Source organism: Eucalyptus grandis, chromosome 5 (genome assembly GCF_016545825.1).
Source record: "Eucalyptus grandis isolate ANBG69807.140 chromosome 5, ASM1654582v1, whole genome shotgun sequence".
Lineage (NCBI taxonomy): Eukaryota > Viridiplantae > Streptophyta > Magnoliopsida > Myrtales > Myrtaceae > Eucalyptus > Eucalyptus grandis.
Genome location: NC_052616.1, coordinates 58,795,357 through 58,814,445, shown reverse-complemented (window position 1 = coordinate 58,814,445; position 19,089 = coordinate 58,795,357). Strand labels below are relative to the sequence as shown.

Sequence of the window (19,089 nt, the reverse complement as noted above, 5' to 3'; positions counted from 1 at the left end):
TGATGCCATGGGCTTATAGGGTAGATCCACAGAGAATGAACACGTGGGCACCTAAGTATATCAAGGAAGAGTGGCATTTCAAGCGAGAAACCATGGTTGTGGTGCTGGACTCGCATGGTCGGGTGGAGAACACAGATGCCATGCCCATGCTCGGATATGGGGGACGAACGCTTTCCCTTACACAGGGAATGAATTCACCCATCCTGGATGGGCATATGGAGTTGGGTTCAGCTAGTATTGAGAGCTGGTAGTCCAGCATGGGACATCGGATGCGGTAAACACGCTCATCTTTCTAGATTTGCCTTTCATGCTTGGAGATGAATCTAGTAATCTTACACCTAACACTTGTCATGTGCATACAGGCTAAGGATGAGTACATATTGTTTTGGGGACCTCCTGCTGTGGAGGTAGCCGCAGCTGATGCCGGCGGCGGAGTTCCTAGTATTAGGGAAATTCCCATTGAGGACATGAGGCGCTTCCGCACCCTCTTAAGGAGTTGCCTGATCTGTAGGTTGCAAGCTGTGCAAATCCTGAAAATTGAGAGCAACCCGTTGCGTGATCGCATGGTATATGAGATGAGTGAAGCATACAAGGCCTGTCAAAGAGGCGGGGTTGCAATCCTCACCAAGGGCCTGATCTGCAGGTGCAGCATGTAGGCCTTTTGAGCGATATAGAAATGGCGACGGAACAGGTTGCCGAGTTTTGGTGGACGGCTCTTGCAGAAGGTTTCGAGAAGAAGTATAAAGACGCTCAAGGACAGTCCATGTGCCTGCACGCCTACGTCCCACATTATACCGATCTCGAGGATTTGTACTGCCCTGTCTGTGGCCGATTCATGAGATACGATCTTTGCCTCATGTGTTGCCATTCCGATTCCGACTGAAGGGGGCTCGCAACGCGCGGAGCCCTTCGCTGGCGCTAACACTAAAGTAACAAGCTTCAGTTTGAAGCATGTTTGGTTGTGTGGAGTGTATAAGGTGTGACAAGTGTGTTTTACAAGTGTGGTGTGTTAATATTAGCCTCTTTGATCACAAGAGAGCTAACTGGTATTTACTTTCATATGCTTGTAATGCGCCTGTGCTTCGGGCCATAACAGCCTCTCAGGGCCTTACTGCCATTTCATCTAATAAATATAGAGATTGACTATGTTATGCGTGCTATCTTGTAGCAAGAAATTCTTGTTCCTAAGTCCTTCTGTTTCCCTTCGTCCGGTACTGTCCACATACGATCATATACATGAGCAAATGAATTAATCTATGCTATTCTAATTTCTTAAAATGCAAAATCGGGGTTCCATATTGAACTTAAATCAATGAATTGACTGAATTTCTTCAAATTAAGATATTTCGACGATAGAAGTCACAAAAGTCTAACTTTTAAAAGTGAGTGAATACGAGCAATACCATAAACTTTAGAGAACTCAATATCCCATTTGAATGTTAAGTTCCCTCGATGTTACATGTCAAGTACAAATGATTTTTTGTGTTCAACTTAAAAATATTGTCGGAATCCGGCAAATATCTCCTTTGGTAAGAACTAGCTTGACAAGTTGGGCCGTTCAGCAAACAGGCAAGTTGGGCCTGGGGTGAAAGACTACAATTAGGGGGAGATAGTCCATATAGTCCATATAGTCCACCATAGTACTAATCCTTTCTGGAGAGATCAACATTAGTCGCATACCACACGGCAATTGTGGCAATAAGTTCGAATTACATTTTGAGCAAACCTTTGGCCGATTTGTGCTTCGGGCATTTGCTATTTTATGTAAAAAGAATAGTAACCTTTGGATACATTGATAAACCTATTGTGAAAGGCTCACCAACTACCACGGAGCAATTATGGCTCAAATCGAATATTGCACGGTAATATCCTAAAACCTCATTTGATTTCTATGAACAAAGAATCATCAAATGAATTATCGTGCCAAATAATACCGTCCATCGGAATAAGGATTCCTTTTCAATTGTTTGGATGAATTTCGCCTTCTAGGAAAGAATATTACCCTAGTAACGATAGCTGCCGTTTAAAGAAATACAAATAAAACTCAAACATCACGAGATATTAATAAAACTCAATTTGTAATCCTTACTCCCTAGTCCCTGCTTAAGTGTTTAAAGAAGTTCATCATCTTTGAGATTGACATGTGCCATTTTTTCAACCTATTATACTTTTGTCAATTTAGTCCTAAACCTTTTAATTTTACCAGTTGAGTTCATTTGGTCATTTCTGATCGAAATTTGCTAATGTGGAAGTCAGCGGTCTTACGTGGTACGACCGGCAACATAGATAATTTTTAATAATATTTTAATAATTTTTTTTTTCGAATTTTTATTAATTTTTATTTTTCTGTTTTCTACTCTCTTTTTTTCTCTGTCTATGGTTGCAACTAGAGCTCTCGAGTTTAGGAACTATTTTGTTTTCCCATCTATTCTTTTGTTGCCGACATTTGTAGTGTGAACATACCTTATAATTGGAACGACTACCATGGATACATGTTCAAAGGAAAATTACCAAAAAAAAAATTATAAACTTATTACAATTGTACTAATTCGTCTTAACCTGTTTTTCTAGTCAATTCAATTCTAAATCTTTTGTAATTGTGTTGATTTAGTTCATTCGGTCAATTTTGCCGACCGGCATTAACGTGAAGACTGTCCAACCAATATTAACGTGGCAATTTGTTAATAATTTTTTCAATTTTTAACTAACTTTGTTATTTTCCTTTCCTGTTTCTTTACCTTGCCCGCAGCTAGCAAGGCCATGGCTCGGACAAAGGCTGCCATGGTCTCGCCAAGCTGTGGGCGAGTCGCCTTCACTGCGCCAAGTTGGCCTCGCCCGGATGCAGTAGAGGCCGAGAGAGAGCTATGACCGTCATTAGAGTCCATGAGCCGATGAGGGCTTCACGGCCCTCATCCAACCTCGCTGGCCACTATGGGCAAAGAAGCAAAAGAAGGAAAAGGAGAAAAAAAGAAAAGAAAAAGGAAGAGGAAAAATAAAAACTTAATAAAAATTTTAAAAATTTTAAAAATTATTTAAAAATTACTACGTCGGCATTGGTTGGATGGCTGATGTCCACATCGGCGCTTAGATGAATTGAATAGGTATAATTGCAAAAATTTTATGATTGAATTGGTAAAAAATATTTTAGGACTGAATTAGATGACCTATGTCAGATCCTACTAGCCAAAATTAGCCTAATGGACTGGATTGACATAATTGTAAAATGTTTAAGATTGAATTGACTAAAAACAAGTTTCATGATTGCAGTGTCATTATGCATGATGTACTCTTATTGTTATCACAATAAATTAGCTTAAATTGTAGTCCTAGTCTGCACAAAAGTTTAATGGAAATTAATTTCTTCCTTCCACGTCTTTCTCGGCCGATTTCTTAACGGTCTAAGCTTTTAGAAAAAATAAAGCCGTCTAATAATTTGTTCGTTCTTCAAATCCCCACCTTCTCGGGGGATGGGGTAGGGGCAGTAAGTTTCGGAGTGGGTTTATTCTCTCTGCCTGCAAGAGGCAAAAAGTCGAGTGAGTATAGAGTAGGCGTGAGTAGGATGACAAAAAAAAAAAAAACAAATTGTTCGTTCTTTTTGTTATCTTTTGATTGATTCGCCAGGTTGTGCTATAGTCTGCTAGAAATTCTCGTGAAACCCTACTCCGAAATATCAAGATGCCCTGGATATTCAAACATCTCTCTCTCTCGTCGGCCTTGACTAGATAAATTTGGGGGACGACTACGTGTCGGCGAGGGCACAGTGGCGACGGGGACGACGGCGGACAACAACAACCTCGCGTGATGCATGCGTGGCGTGTAGTGCAACGGACAGGAGGGTAGATTCAGAAAGGAAGAAAAGGGTAAAAGGTGAAATAAAAAATAAAGGACAAAAGAATCAATCTAGACCGTCCAAAATGCATTGAGCTAACATGTAGGTTTCTCAAAAGGATCTCCAAATTTAGACAATATCCAATAAAATAAAAATGCACAAATTTGATGCCTTGATAGCTAATAAACTTAGATAAATTATTGACAAAATAAATAAATAAATAAATAAATAAATAAAGCTTAATATACAAAATCAAAAGCAAGTATGGATAATGTCACGCTCCGAATCTCGAGCGTGTGCCCATCCCTCTCTGGTCAATGATAATTTTGCGACTTCCCATGATTTGTCGCCAAACTTTGTTTTATTGCACATGCGGAAACAGATTATAAATCACGACAATAATCATCTCGGGATAGAAAAGCATGAAAATAGATTCACAAACAAATATGCTTTTATATATATCTTGAGTCATGTATAAAAGTCTATGGCCAAGGATTACAAAGACTGGTCTTCCAAAAAGAAGCGGTCCTAACTAACCTACGCCGATCACCTCCTCTCGGCTCTAGGTCCTCCACTCGATGACCCTGAAAATGTTGTCCCACGGATATAATCTTAGCGAGTCTAAGCTTTAAACCCCAATTAAGAGGAAATACGCACATAAGTGTCCTAATCACACAATCATACAATCAATGAGACTTATCTCATCTTAGATCCACCATGCAGGTTAGTACAATTTATATCACAGACAACATGAGAGCATGAACAACAAATAAGCTCCAATAATTGAAACGCCACACTCAATTAATCATGCGTTCCTAGTTTTGATCTCGGCATATAACACGGCCTACTCTTTGTTCGGCAATCTTTTGGCATCGCCGAGCCGTCTCACCCCATTGAGCATGTGACGTCTCTTTATTAGACAGCTTTCACGAATGAGCATAGGGTCTAGAATTTCTTGCGACCAGTTCCGTTGTCCGGGGTATCCCAAATAGGGATAATGTTCCAGCTTAACAGCTTGGGACGATTTCTCTTAACGATCACACAATCACTCAAATATGGCCTAAGGCACCGTGCATTACACTCAAATGATTCAATTAAAATGGTGAACTTGGCATTTTTTCTTCATATTATAAATTCACATGAAATTACTCGTGTGTAAGTATACGGTCAACTTGACCTAGAAAATTGATATTATTCCTTTTTGAAATCCTATTTCATATAGTACTAAAAACTATTTTCGGTGTCAAAACCCTACACTCGGGATTTTCTGAATAAATATTGGAGATTCACAATTTTAGAATTAAATACCAAAAATCCAATCGGCACTCAATTTGCATAATTTAACACTCAATTGTAGAAATTAACCACACCATTGCAATCGCACAAAATTTTGGTTACCGCTATCTCGGTCTAATTTCCAGAAAATATTGAATAATTAAATAATTACTGAAATTAATTAAATAAATCAATTTAAATTCTAAAAATATAAACCTAGGCGGGATCATTAAATTAATAACCAATACGGACCCGAAAAATTGAACCTTTCTAGATAAACAGTACAATTTATTTAGGCCTTAGCTAAACCATGCTAACCACCTAACATGCTCAATTAAATAATTACATTTCTAATTTAATCTAACTAATCACCTAATTCCTAATAAAATAAATCTAAACACCCTTAAACATCATTAGCCTACTAAGCAGAGTTTAGAGTATAAAATGACCGGTTAATTATGGAAAATGGTTCACCGCGACAATGGCACGGCGGCCCGAAATCCGAATTTTCGACGGCGTCGGCGACACTCGGGTTGGGCCTAAGCGGGCCTAGCAAATCTCAGTCCATATGAGATTTGCTTTTGAATGGATGGGCTTGAGCGGGTCGACTTCGTGGGCTTGGGCCTCAAAATCACGGGCTTCGCTGAACTCAACGGGCTGAAGTTGCTGGACTAAAATTGGAAGTGAGCTGTTGATGGACTGAACAGAATGGGCCTGCTGGACTAATATTTCTGGGCTTCAAGGCTGAAAGTTCACAAGCGACAGCTTGGGCTACTGCAGGAATTCTGTGAACTCGTGGGCTGGGCTGTGGGCTGGCGTGCAAGCCGGGCCAGGCGAGAGAAGCAGCAAAGGAGGGAGTTCGCTGGACTGCTGGCTTCGGTGATGAAGGGCTGAAGATGCGGACGAAGGAAGCAGCAAGAGCTGCTGCTGGGGAAGACCACGCGGACGTGAGAGGTGGCAGCTGGGACGTTGCTGGCGCGAGCGAGCTGGCCGTTTGCTCGATGAAGACACACGGCAGTAGGGTCAACAAAGCAGGAACTCAGCTGACTTCGGTGGGCTTTGGAGATGGCAGCGCGGCAAGACCGAAACTGTTTCGGTGGAGAAGCTGGTGGGGGCTTCTTCAGACGGTGGTAGCTCGGCAAAATTGAAGACGCGTGGGCCTAGGTCTTCGGTGGAGCTCTGGGCTTCTTCGGTCAACAATGGCCTTGCTGAAGAGAAGAGTTGACCGGTGGATGGCGTGGCAGCAAGATGGAGGGAAATCGTGGAGAACAGACGTGGGGAATTGCAGACTTCAATTGAAGACAAAAGGATGAAGGAAAGGCAAGAGCAGAAGCTGCTTCGTACGTGGGGTGCGGGGTGCTTTGACTGAAGGAAAGAGACGTGCCCGAAGATGCGAAGGAGGAGGAGGCCAGTGAGGCGTGCGACTGAAGCTTCGGGGAGAGAGAAAAGTCCATAAACCTATCCAAAAACTTAATTGCTTGGTCCCCAAATAGTGCTCAATCTTATCCCTTATCTCACAATATTTTCTTGCAATAATCTTCACAATTAAACTCATTTTGATGCCCACAAATGCTGCCCTTTTTCTAATTCCGAATTTCCTCAATAAAGCTTCAACTTCCACCCAAATTCTTCAATTTGATGTCCAAATTTGATGTAGAAAAGTCCACATAATTCTACAAGTCCCTTCGTCATATAGCTCGGTTTGCAAGTGAAAATCGCCAATTCGGCGATCAATTTCCGTTAATTTTATGTGATGTCCGAATCCATTTACGTAAAAACCTCGGAATCTCTGAAAATTTTTCGAGAATGAGTCGATGTCCCTAAAATAGCTCGTGACACCACGGAACTTTGGATTTATGAAATCGGGTTCAAATTCACGGTTATTTTCAATCCGCGCGCTTAGCATGACCTAATCTTTGGGTAACTTTTAGGAATTTTTTTGTGCAATTGACCCGTGATCGATTTATCTCGAGTCACATAGTGCATCTTCGACACATTGGCGACTCTCGATTGTCGTGAAAATCTCGAGGTTTCAATTACGGACACGGGGTACCCAAACGTCGAAAATCAATTTAGTGTCGATTGATGAGAATTTTGCAATCGGGTGGAATCACCCACACCTGATCATGTATCTTAATCGAATCGACCTATCTACGTCTCGATCGATCGACGATGCCGTAAAGTTTCTTACGGATCGACATGGTCAAGCGGTTAATTCCTAGTCAAATTCTCAAGTCCATTGCGTTTTGATTCCTTAATTGCTTTTCTAGATAGACCAGGTTATCTCATGAGTAGCCAACTCGAGAGAATAGCACTATAGCGCGTCGACGAAAAGCCCAATTTATTCAATTGAAATCAGATTTGAAAAATCGGGATGTCACGAGATAATGTTCCAAAGTATGGAAGCCCTCATATTATATGAATGCTGGACATTATTAAATACTGTAAGATTGAAAAGAGTGGGAAATGTGCATCACGAAACAATGTAATGGTGCCTTTTCTTTCTCAAAGAGATTACTTTCTAGATGCAGTGTTCTTCCATTGGCAAGTAAAATTAAGTATCATTCTATTTTGAAGAAACAAGCACCTTGGAGAGTAACATGTCGACCCGCTCTTGTGCTACCCCTGCACCATCCTCGGCCGTGAGAGGACCATCTTCTCAATTTGGAGGTCCCCTTTTATTTTTCAGTCTTGTTTATAAATGGGTCTCTCTCTCTCTCTCTCTTTCTTCTTGAAGTTCCTTGAATTGTTGGTGCTGACTTTCGGTTTTTTTTTTTCACTGTTGCATTTGTGGGTGTTTGAACTTTTGCAGCATATCAAGGCAATTATCATTGCCAAGAGGTTTTGAGCAGAGCGGTACTTGTGTGAAGTCTGGAAGCCCCGTGTGTCGTCACTTCTGTATCGGAAGAGCTTGCTTTGGTTTAGCTTGGGATGTTTTCATGTTTCTTTGACTAATTCAGTTGAGTTTTCTTCTTACATTTGATGAAGTGCTTTTTCATCGCAATGAGTTCTAGTACCATCGACTGGAATTCTGAGGTTGCTAAATGTTTAGTCGCCGGGCCTTAATTAGCCGAGCACTGATTTTCTCCCTGGTTCAGCATAACTTGTCTTTCAGTTGCAAGCTTGAATGGCAACTGTTCAACACAGTAAAAGCCTTCAATTCTGAAATTATCATATGCCTTTTCCTTTTATTTCCAGCCAATTATGACTGAACACAGCTTTCTCGTTATCCTCAAGTCCTTAGATATTTCCTCTTTGCCGTTCAGCTACGCAGACCTTTTGCACGAACAGGTGTCTCTGTTTTTATGTTAGACTGCTTAACTAGCTAGGTACTTATATTCATGCTTTTTCCCAGAGATAAATTACAACCTTTCTTATGAAATACTTAAATGGTTGTGCAAGAATGGAATTTGATATCTTCTAGTGGGAAATTTCTTTCTCCTTATGTAAGAACTAAGTTAGTTCTGGGTCAGTTTATTTTCATGTTTTATATCATAAGTAGCGATGGCACTTGCATTATTGGCTTGTAGGTGTTGCTTCGAGACCCATCAGATATAAATGTTATACCAGTTGTTGAGGAGCTCCAACGGCGATTAGCTGTAAATGCCATATGCCAGGGTCAAGATGATGCAGAAGAGTACTCTCATGTACAGAATGATGTTGAAGCTGGGGAAGATGATGGTATGGGGTGTGTTTGAGTTGGCTCTTTCAAATTGGATTTGTTGTAAGCGGGCCATCTTTAAATAGTTGTTATATGATGCAATGCAGAGTCTCCATTTGAATTTCGCGCCGTGGAGGTAGCTTTGGAAGCAATTTGTAGCTTTCTTGCAGCACGTACTACTGAATTGGAGACTGCTGCTTATCCTGCTTTAGATGAGCTCACCTCAAAAGTAAGTAGATTCACTTAACCATCGAAATAAATAAACCAAAAATAAAAATGCTCTGTTAAGGTTCTTTAATTGTTTTTGTTGCTTCTCCTTCTAAAGGAGTGATACGCGGCTGAACACTGCCATTTGCAGTTTTTAGTGTAACTAATAATATTATTTGTTTGAAAATAGGTATTGTTTTACTGATTGAAATGTTCTTCAGTGTAGCTTTCATTTGTCGAATTCCAGGCATTTCTACTTCCCTCTAAGGATTTTATGCCTGAGTGATTGGTGAACTCTTGAAGACTGGTCCATTTGGTTTTGCATGCTTGATGTGATGTTATGCATTGTTGACACCTAAATTTTGGCGACCTAATTAGTCATTTATTGCATTAAAAATTAGGGGTCAATTTTATTCCGGAAAAATAATTGATTGCATAGCATATAGATTTAAGTGCATTTGCATTTTTGCATTTGTTTATTGGATCGGTGGTGGATGAGTTCGAATTAATGGTTCCGAGCTTTAAATTGACAGGCTAGACTAAGCCCACAAAGAAAGCAAATCGGTCAAAGCCTGTATCCTCGGAGATATTTTACGGATTTATCTTTGTGAGATTTCAATTCAAAAGCAAATATTACGTTTGGAAAAAAACAAATATTGCGTTTCGAAAAGAAATCTTCGTGGATATGGATTTAGAAAATTTAAAAACCTAATCCGTGCCCTATAAATAAGTAAACATACGTAGGGTTAAAAGGGGCGGACATATTGATACATATGGCCACATTGAGGGCAATTCTGAATACACAGAGACACACCGTGAGATAAGAGAGAGATAGAGTGCTTCACCAAGCTTGGTCGAGATTCCCTTGCCACGTGAGTCCCGCGGCCACATCGCGCGCTCTCATGCTCACAACGCTGCCCCCACTGTGAGACCACCATCGGGACGAGCTGCTGCACTAGCATCCTCAGCTGCGTCGTGATCCCCCGATGAAGCATCCCCGTGAGCCACGAATCCCAGCAGTTCAATCCTACAATTTGCTCCACCTTGACGCTCATCCAAACAACATGTGGCGGTGGGTACTTTAAAAATTTATAAAGATGTGTGCTGATCAAAGAAGCAGAGAACACATCCACACGTCTGAAGAAAGGATTCCACCGCACATGAATTGACTCCGCTCTCGATGATCCCAGTGTGATTTGCAAGCCACGGTGACCATCCCCACTCCGCCGTCCGACAAGTCCAAATTCGGAAACGCGTGACATCAAAAGAATTTCGGTTAATTTGGTTCCCATATATTCTGTTGCCATTCCTTGAAATATTCTAATGTTGGTTGAATCCCCTGATATAGAAAATGATAGCCACGATTGGGAGGAGACGTAAAAAAAGGGGAAAAAGTTTCTTGCTTCTTTTTCTCTTTGTAGGTCAACAGAAAATCAATACAAGGGAACTCGATACCCTGAGAGACGAAGCAGAGTGGTGATTTTTGGCTTGGTTTGTTAGTCCTTGCAGCGAAATCTCCAGCAATTCCAGGTCGGTGAGCAACTTCCAGCAAAGTCCGGGCACCGCTTAGCGAGACCCAGATTTCCCATTGAATTTCATCCGAATCCAGCGAGCGAAGCCAGTCAAAATTTCCCCACCGTCTGGACCTTGAGGAGGGTACACGTAGCAAGGGAGTTTCCACTTAGTCATCATCCTCCACCATAGATCTTGGTGCATATATATAAAAGAAAACAAAGAAAGGTGTCTCCTAATTGTCTTTGCAAGTTCCTAGTGTTGCAGGCATGCCGAGAAGTCTATGTCGTAAGGCTGGGAGTTAGCTGTGCACCTCCCCACCGCCTCGTGAGCCATCACTTGTCTCAAATCATCGAGGCATCACCGTGAATCCACTATCTCGGCTGCTTTCCAAGCCGAACCTCCGTCTGCAGCAGATCGCCACCACGATCCATTGTTAGTTGTCATCCACCACCTTGTTGCCCGCCGATTGCGATCGGTCCGATTGCGCAAGGTCCAAATTTGGAAATCAATATCGGATTAGGTAAAAATTTCGTTCTATTTGATTTCGAATATTTCGTTTCCTCATTTGAAATATCCGTTGATGCATGTGATGGAAATTCCGATACGCTATGATGTCCGTAATTTGAGTGGCCTTTCAAATTAGGAAATCTTCCTAATTTCGCAACGTGCATATGATTGATGGTCCGATTTCATGCCCGAAATACGACCGCAATCGCACGGAAAAATCACCAATCCGATCTCACGCTCGAGATACGATTCGTGATTTTATTTAAAAATTAGCCGATCAATCTCATGCGCGAGATGCGATTCGTCAATTTATTTCCTAAATTAAATGGACATGGATGATATCTTGCTTGATTTGGTGCCGTGCTTTCTTGATGCCTCTATTTGATTGCACCCATAAAGAAAAACCCAAAAATATTTATTTGAGTTAGGTTAAATGCATGTTAGGATATTACTGGTTTTAAGGTTATGTTGCATGTTTAGGATAGGAAATTTATTTCGAATTTCTTAAATAAAAATCCAAAAAAGCATTCATTTAGGATGTTAGTTTTTGTTTAATTTAAGTTGCATGTTTAATTATTTGGCAGTTTAATTTCGAATTTCATAATAAAAAAAGAAAAATTAAATTAGGGCATTCTTTGCACGTCATTGCATATTATGATAGATTGCATGCTTATTAGGAAAATAAAAATGTGCACGTCATATAGAATTAGGTTCATACAATGCATGTCATTTAGTAATTTTGGTAGGTTCATTTAATTAGAAATTGCCCGTCATTAGATTAATTTAGATTGCATGTTTAAGTGTTGCATTTCTTTAACTTCGAATCTCATGGAAAATAAAAATTATTTAGAATAAATCATCTCATGCTTAGGATAGACTACATGCTTAGTTATGTCATATTGCTTAGGTCATATAGCTAAGTCATGTTGCCATGTCATATCATTTCATGTTAAATTAGTGGCATGCATTGCATATTGCATGATTTTCATTAATTAAGTGAAAACAAAACAAAAATTGCGTGTTAATTAGAAATCATATTTAAGGCTGCTGATGTGAATTCTAAACTAACAACGCAGATGCTTTCGTTGCTATGAGGTAAGTCCTGCAATTTATTCATTTGCTTTCTTGAGTGTTAAATTGGTGGTTTGCTCACTGCATGGTCACCTCACATGTTAGAATTTAAAATCAATTCAAGCTGTCTGCAAAAACATTTTTGAAATTAAAAGAATGGTACCGAAAGGGCATTAGAGAAATCTAGTGTAACCAAGTCCCGGACTCACAAATCTCTGGTTCGTAGGAGTAAAGTAAAACTCCTATTACTTTACTCGGGTTTCTAATCAACCCACCAAAAATAGATTAGTGGCGACTCCGAATTAAAAAATTTGCATGTTAAGAACTTGAACCGAAAGTCGCGAATTGGTATGGGCTTGGGAGAGCCCGAGTTAAGTTTAGGCTTAACAATCCATTAGCCAAACCCTAGGTGGTTCACACCCCGAAAAATGGGTCGCGACATGCATGATCAGCTGAATTTTGTTACTTGTTATTTTCCTAGAGATTTGTTGTTGTGGTCGTGTTGATTGATCGAGATGAAGCAATTTTTTTTTAATTTTTATGGGGCTTTTGCCTCTTTTGCTTAACACAGATTTTTGTACTAATCGAGCCATTACTCTTTATGCTTGGAATTGTACAACGATGTCTTAATGCTGGCTGGTCAATCATGCTTCTATGCTCAATCTCAGTTTGAAATGTTTCTCTTAAATTTGCATGTCTGCTGTCTGTGGTCTTTGTAGATTAGCAGCCGTAACTTGGATAGGGTTCGTAAATTGAAGAGTGCGATGACAAGGCTAACATCAAGGGTGCAAAAGGTACTGTGAGTCAATTTTTCCCTGCAAAATTATATAACTTCTGGGTCATTGCTGAAATCGAAATGGTTTACCTTGCCATTATCTATGATTTTTCGACTGAGTATGATATCTTCGCGAGTAACATAAATTTTGAGTTGTCCTTGTCTTTCTTGATTCTATGTACTCATGCAACTTTAAGTTGGCCTAGACTGACTGACAATCCTATGTATGACAATATGTTTGTATCTTCAAATTGAGTATTTAGATGAGCTTGTATGAAAAGTGAGTACTTGATTAATATGTAAATAATCGAGATAGATTTTATTGTCTTCATGAAATGGTGTCCGACTGAACACTGCACTCTCTCTCTCGCTCTATTTAGAGGAATATCGTTGAACAGAACCTATTGTTGATATTCTCAATCATTATGGACTTTTCTGTCACTATACACGGGTGTCTTCTTCAGGGTTGCCTTTGACGTGTAGGAGGTAACATCTTGAAAGGTATTTGTGGTATTGCAGGTAAGGGGATGAGCTTGAGCAACTACTAGATGATGATGACGATATGGCTGACTTGTATTTGTCAAAGCTCAAGTTGGTGCATCTTCCCCTATAAGTGGTTCAGGAGCCCAAATTGGTTTCTGCTTCCTACCATTGGCTCAAAAATATCTCGAGCCAGTAGGGTGAGGTGGCAAACAGTTCGTGGAGACGAAGATGATGTTGAGGGTTGGAAATGTTACTTGAGGTTTTGAGCTATTTCCTGTTGATATTATTGTGGATGGTATTTTTAAGTTCTGTTGTTTCTTGAATAGGCATCAATGTCTTTTTTTTTTTTCCCCTCAGGCTTACTTTATGCAAATTGATGGCACATTGAACAAGCTGACAACAGTAAGTACTTGTATTACATAGGGAATTATCTGCATGATCCTTTAGTTGCTGTAGTATTCTGCCTGCATTTATCTGTTGTAAAAATCTTGCAGAGTGCGTCCATTGATACTTTAGATAGGTAATGAATTTCAGCGATGCTTGTGCTGGAGACAATTGTCATTTTTGTCGGCATCATTGTGATACATGATTATATTAGGAATGATCATTCAGGAATTCTTTTGTTAGTATTTCCACTCTCATGTGAGTTGGGATGGCTAAATGAAACCTGTCTAATTACTATATTTGAGCTTAAGGAATCAATTAAAAATTTCTCTTTGCCAGGAAGAGACTATAGGTTTCTACATCAGTACAGGGTCAATAATTAACAGTTGTCATGGTGTTGGGAGAATGAAATTTGTGATGATGTTGTTGTAATTGAAGTCGAAAATATCCTGTACTAAAATAAAAACAATCTCTTCATAATGATTTGCTTTTCTGTTTACAGGGTAGCAGATAAATTATAGACATTTTGATTTTGTGTTAATTTCCGGAGCCATTAAGTTAGTTGGAAATTTTGAACTGATTAATCCGTTATGTGCTCTGGTCAAATAGTTATTCAAATTTTCATTTTGCTTGCTCAAGATCGTTGTGATGCATGACTATAATGATTGTACTTTTGAGAGTTTGATTTTCTGTATAATGTCCATTTTTCAAAATTTGATTTGCCTAAGTTGCTCATGTGCAGCTTCGGGAATATATCGACGACACTGAGGACTACATTAACATCCAGGTAACTTGATTGATTAAGTTAGTTGTATAGCATGTTTCTGTAAAGAGAATCAGAAGTAGATAAAACGGGAAAAGCAAAAGTTTTGCATGGATAAGTACTTTCTTTTCTCAGTTTGATAATCACCGGAATCAGCTAATTCAGGTGCTTCTCTCTCTCTCTCTCACTGTTATTGTGTGCGTTCATGTTCTCAATTGTTTCTTTTTTAAATGTGTACCCAAGTTGTTCACCTCTTCATTTAGTTGCTTATGTCCAGAGTTGTTAAATTGATTTATTTGATGTTCTTTGACTCTCTGTCTACGGTTGCAGCTAGAGCTCTTCCTGAGTTCAGGAACTGTTTGTTTGTCCATCTATTCTTTGGTTGCTGGCATTTTGGCGTGAAATATACCTATGATTGGAACACTAACCATGGCTACATGTTCAAATGGATAGGCCTGAACCTTTGATTAGTAACTTCATCGTCTCATCTCTTCGACTTCTCTTCTTGATTTCACTTTTCCTTAAAAAAAGAAAACTGTGTCCTAATGCTGGTAGGTCGTGATCCTGACTGGAACCGCTTTGCGCATTGTTATTCATCCTCATAATTGCATACGCTCGTCATAGGGATTGGTTGGATCTTGACTTGCATCTCTCAAGCTGGCCTTTCGGACGACTAAAGGGCAGGGCCATGAGGGATGGACTTTGTTTTGATTCGGATAGCAAAAAACTGTTATACTGGTGTGGCTGAGGTTGTTGGTGCGCCCTCTCATTTCCCATTTGAATTGACAAACCATGCAAGGAAAATACCTCAGGACAGCATTCATTAGCAGCAATTGTGGATAAAGCTTATAGGGAACCATTTTTCTCCTCTTATTTACACAAATTTTCCTGATTTCACACAGGATAATTGGGTGTACCACAGATCTTGTTACACACGATACTTGTAACTAACCGTCGCAATTGGTATTTACATAGTACGCAATTCTTGGTAGATTCTTATGGTGTTCTCTTTTGGAGGTGAATTTGCGTAACTTGTAGGATCATCTTGCTCAATCTATTCAAAGCCCTTACGATATAAATGCTGCATGTATTTGATGGGACTGATTATGATTGGATTCTTCTCTTGTTTATGTGGATGACATGATCATCAATGGACATGATCGTCTAGAGTTAATACAGTTTGATATTGCATATTTCATGAATGGCTCAATGGACAATTCAAAATAAAAGATTTTGGAGCTTGAGCGTGCTTGGAGATTTGGTGGTCTTTTGTGATGGAAGTTTATTATCTCAGGCCGAATATGGCGGTGATCTTCTTTCTGAAAAAACCTACTAAACTTCTGGATACAAGGGCTTGATCCTTCTTAATTTGAACTTGGCTTGGAGCTTTACATAGGTGAAGAATAATCTGCATCTTAAATGGGGCTTTGAGTTTCAGCCTAAATGGAAAAGGAAATTTCAGTTTCCGTGGCTATAATTTTGCTGATTTGTTAGCATTTTGTGTATTGAAGCGAAAGTGTGATTTCATTATGCATGATTTACTCTTATTGCTATCGCAATAAATTGGCTTAACCTGAAGTTCTAGTTTGTACAAAAGTTCAATGAAATTTAGTCTCCTTTCCATGTCGGTTTTGGCCGGTTTCCGGTCTGTCTTAGGTTTTAGAAAAATCGATCTGTGAACAATTTGTTCAATTTTTTTGTTCTCTTTATTTGCTAAGTTTTTCCATAGACCTTTCTTGTCAAGAAATTCTCGTGAAATCATCACCTAAAAATCAAGATCCCCAAAATTCAAATCTCTCTCTCTCTCTCTCTCTCTAACTCTCTCGGCCACGACCATAGAGGTGGAGTCGCATGCCGCAGTCCCCTCTTTGAGCAGCTCTACTGCACAACCGACAGTCCAGCCTCAGACCTCAATCAGAGTTGGCATAGTTGGTGAACCTGCAGCCACTCGCTCACTGGTAAGTCAGGGACGGCCACGGGTTAGCTGAGTACGCAGCAGTGATGGGGACGACCACGGACGACGACAAGCTCGCGGGCTATGAATTCGTGGCGTGCAGAGTTGGCAACGGATGGAAGGGCAGATTGAGAAAGGAAGAACAAAGGTAAAAGATGAAAGAAAAGAATAGAAGGATGAAAGAATCGATCAAGACCATCCAAAATGCATTGTGAGGGGGCAAATATGGAAAGGAAGAAAGGGTAAAAGGTGAAAGAAAGAAAAGAAAAGAAGGACTAAACAATCGATTTCACCGTCCAAAATACCACTGTACTAACATGTGGATGTCTCAAAAGGATCCCTAAGTTTAGATCATATTCCACTAGATAGATGCACTAATCTAGTGCCTTGATAACTAATAAAACTCAGATAAATTACTGACAAAAAATTGAGAGAAAGCTGAATATACAAATCAAAAGCAAGGATAGATAATGTTACAAAAGATCAAGCTCTAATCTTGTATTAATGTTGGACATTATTCTATCCTGTAAAATTGAAAAGGCCGAATACGTGCTACCGAAACAATGTAATAGGTGCCTTTTCTTTCTCATAGAAATTACTTTCTAGATGCTATGTTCTTTCCTTGGCAAGTAAAACAAAGTATCATTTGTTTTGGAGAAACAGCACCAAGAGTAATATGTTGATTAGCTTTTTGAGTTTTTGCCTTTATATTTAATATTTCAAATTCAATTTGAAGTATTGAATTCGTTATATCTTAAAAAACTAGCACATATTGGCATTCATGGTCATCTATTAAGCTGTGACTCAACTGTTGGGTGGTCTTAAGCCTCTAAGGAATTGGTTGGACTTGGACTTTGCATCTCATGCTGGCCTTTGGGGACGACCATGGACAACGACAAGCTCCGCGTGCTATGCATTCATGGCGTGCACAGTTGGGCAAACGGATGGAAGGGGGCAGATTGAAAAGGAAGAAAAAGGGTAAAAGATGAAAGAAAAGAAGGACGAAAGAATCGATATAGACAATCAAAATGCATTGTGAGGGGGCAAATTTGGGAAGGAAGAAAAGGGTAAAGGTGTGAAAGAAAAGAAAAAAGGGACTAAACAATCGATTTGGTACTACCCAAAAAGCATTTGCTAACACGTGGATGCCTCAAAAAGGATCCCTAAATTTAGACCATATCTACTAAAGATAGATGCACCAATCTAGTGCCTTGATAACTAATAAACTCAGATAAATTACTGACCAAGAAAAAAAAAAAGTGAACGAAAGCTGAATATACAAAATCAAAAGTGAGGATGGATAATGTTACAAAAAGATTGAAGCCTTAATCTTGTATGAATGTTGGACATTATTCTATACTGCAAAATTCAAAAGGCTGGGATAATGCACATGCAAACAATGTAATAGGTGCCTTTTCTTTCTCACAGAGATTACTTTCTAGATGCTATGTTCTTTCTTGGTAAAAAACCAAGTATCATTTTGTTCTAGAGAAGCAGCACCTTGAAGAGTAAATACGCCAATTAGCTTTTGAATTTTGCCTTATATTTAATATTTCAATTCGAATTTGAAGTATTGAATTCATTATATCTTCAAAAACCAGCACATATGGCATTCTTGATCATCTATTAAGTTGGGACTCAACCGTTGGGTGGTCTTAAGCCTCTAAGGGATTGGTTTGGATTGGACTTTGCATCTCTCAAGCTGTGGCCTTTGGGACAACTAAATGGCAGGGCCATGAGGATGGAGTTTGTTTGATTCAGATGGCTGAAAATTGTTATACTGGCGTGGCTGAGGTTGTTGGTGCACTCTCATTCCCCATTTGAGTTGGTAAACCATACAAGGAAAAGTACCTTAGGACAGTATTCATTAACAGCAATCGTGATAAAGCTTACAGGGAATCATTTTTCTCCTCTTATTTACATAAGTTTTCTTGATCTCACAGAGGATGATTGGGTGTACCACATATCTTGTTACACACGATACTCATAACTAACCTTTCAAATAATCAGCACTAACCAAATACATACTTCTCAGTAGATTCCTACAGTGTTCCTTTGGAGGTGAATTTGTGTAGTGTGTTGGACCATCTTGCTCAATCTATTCAAAGCTATTCTAATATAGTGCTGCACTTATTTGACAAAACCGATCATGATCGATTCTTCTTTGCTTGTGTGGGATGACATGTTCGTCACAGCAACAATACCGCTGATATTACATATCTCATGAGATGTCTTCATGGACAATACGTGATAAAAGATTTCAGGGCTTGAGTTACCTTTTAGATTTGGTGTTCTTTTGAGATAAAGTTATTTTGTCTCTCGGGCCAAATATGCTGGTGATTTTCTTTCTGGAGATGGCTGAGCTTATGGTTATGATAGGATCGACACCTATTGAAAATATTTGAACTTACAGGACGATGAAACAAATCCTATTGTGTACTTCATCTGCATGCAACTACTAAAAGATCCAAGGTTTCAATTTGGTATGTTCGACGGTCCACTGTCCAAAAACGTTTTGAGCTTCTAGGTAAAAAGGGCTTGATCCTTGATCCTTCAAATTGAATCTTAGTGGAGTCTTACAAAGATAAAAGACTAGACTCTGCATCTTAAATGGGGGCTTATAATTTCAGCGGTGAAAAAAAAAAAAAAAAATCAGTTTTTGTGG

At 39.5% G+C, this 19,089-nt stretch overlaps 2 protein-coding genes across 2 annotated transcripts; both read left to right on the top strand.

The window, feature by feature from the left end:
- The first annotated feature begins 2 nt into the window (after positions 1-2).
- Positions 3-656, top strand: LOC120294082. The gene is made up of 3 exons (XM_039313985.1): positions 3-122; positions 245-274; positions 363-656. Exons 1-3 carry the CDS (start codon positions 3-5, stop codon positions 654-656), a joined length of 444 nt encoding a protein of 147 aa, XP_039169919.1.
- Positions 657-676: 20 nt separating this feature from the next.
- LOC104416119 (magnesium transporter MRS2-I) lies at positions 677-15,218 on the top strand. Its single transcript, XM_039313984.1, is given in 17 exon segments — positions 677-820; positions 5,929-6,156; positions 7,704-7,758; positions 7,761-7,774; positions 8,635-8,785; positions 8,873-8,994; positions 12,785-12,864; positions 13,360-13,424; positions 13,427-13,462; positions 13,465-13,560; positions 13,563-13,582; positions 13,681-13,725; positions 14,450-14,494; positions 14,606-14,635; positions 14,801-14,858; positions 14,861-14,935; positions 15,049-15,218. Coding segments are annotated over 17 exon segments (1,434 nt in total).
- The last annotated feature ends 3,871 nt before the right edge of the window (positions 15,219-19,089 follow it).